The 6,088-nt window shown below is 41.4% G+C and overlaps 1 protein-coding gene and 1 long non-coding RNA gene across 4 annotated transcripts; one reads left to right on the top strand and one right to left on the bottom strand.

The window, feature by feature from the left end:
* Positions 1–127: 127 nt before the first annotated feature.
* On the bottom strand, positions 128–756 carry LOC116925380 (NADH dehydrogenase [ubiquinone] 1 beta subcomplex subunit 2, mitochondrial). The gene is made up of 3 exons (XM_032932052.2): positions 570–756; positions 336–462; positions 128–274 (listed from the first exon to the last, which is right to left on the bottom strand). The coding sequence occupies exons 1-3, from the start codon at positions 665–667 to the stop codon at positions 209–211; spliced, it is 291 nt and encodes a 96-aa protein (XP_032787943.1). The 5' UTR covers positions 668–756; the 3' UTR covers positions 128–208.
* A 209-nt stretch (positions 757–965) lies between these two features.
* LOC116925383 lies at positions 966–5,569 on the top strand. 3 transcript variants are annotated; one of them, XR_006648512.1, is made up of 6 exons: positions 966–1,330; positions 1,441–1,525; positions 1,628–2,669; positions 2,770–2,877; positions 2,940–3,087; positions 3,244–5,569. It is a non-coding gene; the product is annotated as an uncharacterized LOC116925383 (long non-coding RNA). The 3 variants fall into 3 exon arrangements; XR_006648513.1 differs by having other exon boundaries at positions 1,441–2,432; positions 2,493–2,669; XR_006648511.1 differs by having other exon boundaries at positions 1,441–2,669.
* The last annotated feature ends 519 nt before the right edge of the window (positions 5,570–6,088 follow it).

Here is a 6,088-nt window from a genome sequence, read left to right as displayed (position 1 = left end):
TGCAAACACATGAAGCATACCACAACAAATGATCACCATAGCAACCATCTAATTAACTCCCATAGATTGTGAATCACACAATATTTCCATGCATTCTTAGGCTTTACAGATGTTTTAAAGACAAAAATTTTTCTTTAAATTTATTTTTTGCTACCAACCACCTGATTTTACATTTTACATCGAACCTGAAATGTTAACTCTATCCAAGTTACTTGTCAGGAATCCCAAGTTCTGCATTTGTCCATTTGGAAGGGTCAGGGTATGGAAAATCACCCTAGAAATAAGTGTCATTTAAACTAGAGCTTATCGCTGCAATGATATTTATCTATAATTACCACAATATGTTCCGGCTCATGCCACAGATGAATGAAGATCCAATACCACATAACTGCCCCCAACAATTCAGCAGCCATATGATGCTTCTTTGGAAGAAGTTGGTGTCCTGAACAACGATAAACCCACCTATGAACAAACCAAATTTTGATATCTACTGTAATTTTGGCTACTGCCTTCTAAAGACAGTTGCTGGGTAGTGACTGATCTGCAGATTCAATAAATATGTTACTTACGTTCCTGAATTCCTGACTGGTGTCGTAATGATAGGTTTGATTAAAGGCCTGATAATCTTGGCATTTTTCTGCAACAAAATCTGTAATCCTCTGTTCATTTTAAATCCAAAAACAAATTCCCAAACTAAAGTTGTAACAATTACGACCCGTTGCTTCTCTCAGCTGTCGAGCAGACAACCCGTTACGACAAAAAAACATTTGCTTGCTATGTTGCCGCTTTCATTTTGCACCATTTACGTCTGAATTAATTGATATATTTGAAAATTCCTCTCCGTATACAAAATTTTATGTAACTATAAATTATTCATTGTTTATGCATGTCTGTGACCCAAAGATCTGCCTCATGAAAAATAAAAGACTTGGAGAGGTCGATTAGGGGAACTCTGGTGGTGGATTTGTAAGTTTCCTGTCATAATTGTAAATTTTGTAACTTGAACGAGTCATTTCCCTTAATGTAGGAGTAGGTAGCCTTCCCTGCTCCTACAGAAGAGTGAGGAACATTAACCGAGAGATGAATACTAAAAACTTATGGGGGTCAAGAGGGCTGAGGCTCATAAATGGGGCATGGAGAATTACGAGACGAAGGTCCCTTTTTCTCTGTGTGCTTCTAATGTGGCAAAATGCCTGACCCGCTGTACAGAGATGACGTGATAGTAACGAGCCATGATTTCTAGAGTAAACTTAAAGGAAGCTTAAAGGAAACTTGGGCTGTTGAAGATCCAAAGCAGTCTCTGTTACGGTCCAAATACCCTTCACAAAAAGTGAAAATCCTTCTTCCCATGTCTTTTTTCTATGAAGTTTTGGTTTTGTCCTGTGTCTGCCTAGCTCTTTCTCCAATCACTGCATAACCCTATTTTTCATTTTCATTTAGGTGATGGACCAAGAAAACTCACGAATTGACGTTGTCGACGTGTGGCATCACAAAAATGAAAACCGGATCGTGTTTTGTTGGGCAGGTAACGTTGCCTTCTACTCTGTGACTGGCTCGCAGGTTTCGAAGTTATTCTTATTTTCCCCACATTTTTGGGCCATCATTTTCATGTTCATGGGGGTTCAAGGGGATGACCGATGAGACGCATAGTAAGGCAAGTGACGGTGACCTGTCCTGGATCTTCTGGAATCACCAAGATGGAAACTGCTGGGCCCATTTTGCGGATGGAGCGTGATGCAGGTGCTCTCGTTCAATCAGTGCAAGTACCCTTTCCTAGTTGGTAAAAACAATATGCTAGTTTAAAGATGTGGGTCCTGCTTTGACTCGCATTGTGTGCATCGGTGTAGAAGAGTGCGTCTCTCTTCTACAAGAAGAACAAAGATAAGGAACCATGCAACCTAGAGACAATGAAGTACATCCGGAAGGAAGGATCGCCGACTTGTGATGTCTTTTTCCCCCTCATCCTGAAATTTCAAGACTCGTGGGCCATGTTTTCTGATGACGTCGAACTCGGATCAGTGAATCCAAGTACAACTCACGACATCCGTTCCAGAAGGGAGGGAGAAACTGTTGCGTGATTCAGTCGTGTTGTGATTGAAGACATTTGATGCTCCCAGACGCGGTGTTTCCTAAGTGGCGATCCTATCGAATTGTTTCGTTTTGGAGGCTGAAATTCGTTTAAGAACCAATCGTTTGTTCCAAACTCGAGTGAACTCAAAACAATTGGGAAATCCCTCATGCTATCATAGTGCGTAGTGTCGTTATACGTTTAGGTCGTTGCGTTAATCTTCCCGCCACGGACTACGTCAGTGCATCCTTAGAATCTCAGCAGAGATTCTCCATGGACAACGGATTTCGTAAGGGGACGAACAGAGTGTGTGTTCCTACATGAGACAGAATTTAATCATGCCAACTGTGATCTGATTTTGCATGTAAGATGAAATTGAATTCCTTGAGGTCGTGATCTTTTACCGTTCAACGTTGTCTGTCAGTTTGGTTTCCTTCCAATTTCATCAATGTAAACCTTGACGGATCGTTGCATTTCTTGAGGGGTTTGGAAACAAATTTCTTTTGTCCCACGAGAAATCCTATTGTTCCAATATCACAACACGCTGAATATGTTGATTAAATTATGAATCTGAAGCTCACGATTTGAAACATTCAGCGAGGTACGATAAAAAAAGAATGCCTTCACGATCGTATTGGTTGCGTTATTGATTTCGGTTTGTTGATTGGCCCTCACTTGCATGCATACATTTCTATTTTCAGGAAATTCACCGAAGAATTAAAAATCCAATTCTCATTGAGCCGAACAACGGATTCTATCCTCGATCTGCTCGGTCGGTCAACGCATATACGGAACAAAGAACGACAGTTGTAAGTTCTATTAGTTTTATGATATTTCAAACGTTTCAGTTTTTTCTTCAACACATTTGTAGGGAAAGCGTAATCCAATCGAATGATTGCGTTTGAGCTGGAAACGTTTGAAAATCACCAACAACAATATAACGCAGCCTGGAATTTGACTGATTGATCAATAAGTTCACCTTATTTTTCGGTCCTTTTTTTTACACATCATTTCATAGAGTGCGTATCATCATTAATTTTAATCCATTTTCCTCCTCCTTTTTTCTTTTCTTCTCGATATTTTCGAACAAGTATTCCCTCTTTGAGGCAACCTTCCACCAAATCTTCTTTGAAATAATGATTTTTTTTTTCATATTCGGAATTGTTATGTTGCAGAAGTTGCTGGGTGTATAGAAAATGGATCAAACTGGCGGCCGCGCTGAGTCACGCCGATCGTTTCTTTCTATATTCCTTCATCAATAAATGAGAAGCTTCCGAAAACTCCCTCTAGATCCTGAAAAAAAAGGGGCCGCCGCACACCCTACTCTGCATCCTTCTCCCCTAAAATATATTTATGTCTACGACAGTAGAATGGGAGTCGAAAAAAGAGAGAGGCAATCACGCATCAGGGTTTTTGATAGTCGTACATGAATGGGGCGCCCTACAACTCGCACATTTATATACTGTCATCTATACATATGCAACAAACCCAAGAGTAAAAGAAGAAGAAAAAGAGAGCGAAAAGAGGGATCGCTCTTCGAGATCAATTCATGAGAGGGTGAATTTCTAGACCTTTTATCCAACAGGCCCAGGAAATGCCACCCCTCTCTTCTGTATCATCGCAGGGTTTCCCCTGCGCGAATTGCAAAGGCTCTCCCTCCACACACATACCCAACCGGTAAAAAAAAAGAAAATCGAAATGTACCTCTAGGGCCACATTTACTTGTAGACGTCCTTCTATATGAACGTTGCGAACAGCATCAAGGATTAGATCAACTGCGCTGTCAATCTAATCGGATTGGCTCTATGTTGGCGATGGCATTTTCTGCTGCTTTGAACTCTATGGTACGCGGAGACGGTGTCACGCATCACGGAAGCGCCATCCTGCGCTCTCATTCCACTCTGTCGCTTGGTGATTTCAGTCTCCCAATTTTCCCAATCAATGGAAAGTCAATCAAATTCTGTAATCACACGATGCGTTTGATGCTGGCGCTCCAATTTTCGGAACTATCATTTGGAATATCAGCTGTTCGACGACAGCACCAATCAACTATGGCCGGCTATGCGCGATGATGGAATTACAGTGCGGATTACACGTCCAAATATCCATTTACCGCTTGTGTGGATGTCGTGTTATGTCTGGCTGCCGACTGTATACTCAAAGAGTATAATCCTCCCTGCAGCTACAGTGTTCCAGGTTCATCATCCGGTTTGAATCAGTACACAATTCCTGTCGCATGTTAAGGTCCGAAACTATCGGGGGTTGGTTCCGGCAGCTGTACACAACAACGACAGCTTTAAAATCATTCGTTTCCTGTTGCAATGGACGTCGACTTTGCATTCGCACTGATGGATCGTCTTCTTTTCCATGTTCTTTGATCCGATCATTTATCAAAGGCCCAGCAACTTGTCAAGATATTTTTTCCCTCGTCATTTTCGTGTGCCCTATCCGATGATCGTCGTATTCATTCATCATTGTTGGGGCCAAAGGCATTGCGCGATATTATCTAAAGTGAGAGCGCGCACCCACAACTGTGTCCTGTTGTCCCTTAATCGGAGCGAAACCAATCGGAACCTCCCCCGGCACACACCGCAAGAAACAAGCAGATGGTCATCATCACTACACCACCGTTTTTCGAGCACTACTCAACGATATGGAGCCTGACTAATGAAACGTTTGCATCTCTTGAAAACCCATCTCACGTCCACTTCTAACACTCTGCATTTCAACCCAAAAAAGGGGGGTGGGGGTATGTATACCGAAAGGTGAAGCCATAACGATATATTAGAAAAAGGGGGGATGTTATGTAATACTGATATATTTAGGGATGCAAACATTAAATAGGAAATGGAAAGAGAGAAAATTGTATGGGGAACATTTTCATTTCTAGTATATTGTTTGGGTATCGTATAGGAGAGAGAGAGGGGGGGAGAAATAATGGCAAACGACTATATATAGTTGAACATCGGTGAAGAATCATGAGACTTGCCATCAGTGACCGGGACTATTTAACGCATCAGCAGTCTTTTCTTTACCCTCCTCCCCCTTCTCTTCCCTCTTTTTTTTTTTTAACGCAAGTAATATTTTGAAAAGAGCGCCGTGAGTCACGCAACACATTTCGCCCACGGAAAGGGACTGAGGGACTCCCTCTGGAGATTTTTTTTTCTTCTTTTCCTATAGAAATTCGACAGGCAAGCGACACCCTTCGCTGTGATCTTGTTCCCCCGATGCAAACCTTTGTAATCTCCTACACACCACCCCCACTAGTGTTGTGCCCTCACAATTACACGCAACCCCAAACTGGATATTGCATATTACATTTCTTATACCCCCCTGGTTTGCTCGTAACCCCCTCCGCTCATATGTAACACTCTTCGGTTCGTTTTCTATATTCTGCTCTTCTTATTTTTTACTCGTTCGTTTATAGCGGCATTGGAACTGTTCATATGGTAATCACCTATATCGGCTGTATCTTTTTATGTATATACTCTTCTTCATCTATGTTATCTTTTTTTATTCTTCAGTGAAAAAAAAACTGGAATTTTTTTAGATCGAATTTGGATGGAGTGACACACACACTCGTATCTAAATCGAATCTAGTGAGAGACGAGTGGGTAAACAGACTAAATTATTTTACAACAACAACGCAGAAAGGAAATCCACCCTGTGGTTTAGCATCGCCTCTTATACGTTCTCTTTTTTTTTAAAAAGAATTTCTGTTAAAATGCTACCAACGCGTATAATGTTTATGTTCCATAACTTTACTCTCCAGGAATAGCGTCCAGTAACCCATCGAGTGAAGCAGAGATGAGATGCATATCAGAAGGGGAAGGGAAAAAAAGGGTTGTAACGAACCCTTTCTCATTTCTCAGTTGCTATACGAGTGTGTCTTTTATAACGCTCATTGATCTCACAACTTCCTTTATTACTTGCAGATCAGCCATCCGTATTATACAATCTTCTATACCCTTCTCAGAGCCCCCCCCCCCTTCCAATGTCAAAAGTTCTTGTGTTATTACT

This window comes from Daphnia magna, linkage group LG6 (genome assembly GCF_020631705.1).
Source record: "Daphnia magna isolate NIES linkage group LG6, ASM2063170v1.1, whole genome shotgun sequence".
In the NCBI taxonomy this organism is placed as follows: Eukaryota; Metazoa; Arthropoda; class Branchiopoda; order Diplostraca; family Daphniidae; genus Daphnia; species Daphnia magna.
The sequence above is the reverse complement of the archived record's forward strand: the minus strand, read 5'-3'. Positions and strand labels throughout refer to the sequence as shown.

What these genes read in the sequence shown, in the direction of transcription:
- LOC116925380 (XM_032932052.2), bottom strand. Translation starts at nt 667, where the DNA reads ATGAACAGAGGATTACAGATTTTGTTGCAGAAAAATGCCAAGATTATC. An exon ending in CCAGTCAGGAATTCAGGAAC is followed by an intron (nt 463 to 569) that starts GTAAGTAACATA and finishes GTTTGTTCATAG; the next exon opens with GTGGGTTTATCGTTGTTCAG. An exon ending in ATGAGCCGGAACATATTGTG is followed by an intron (nt 275 to 335) that starts GTAATTATAGAT and finishes ACTTATTTCTAG; the next exon opens with GGTGATTTTCCATACCCTGA.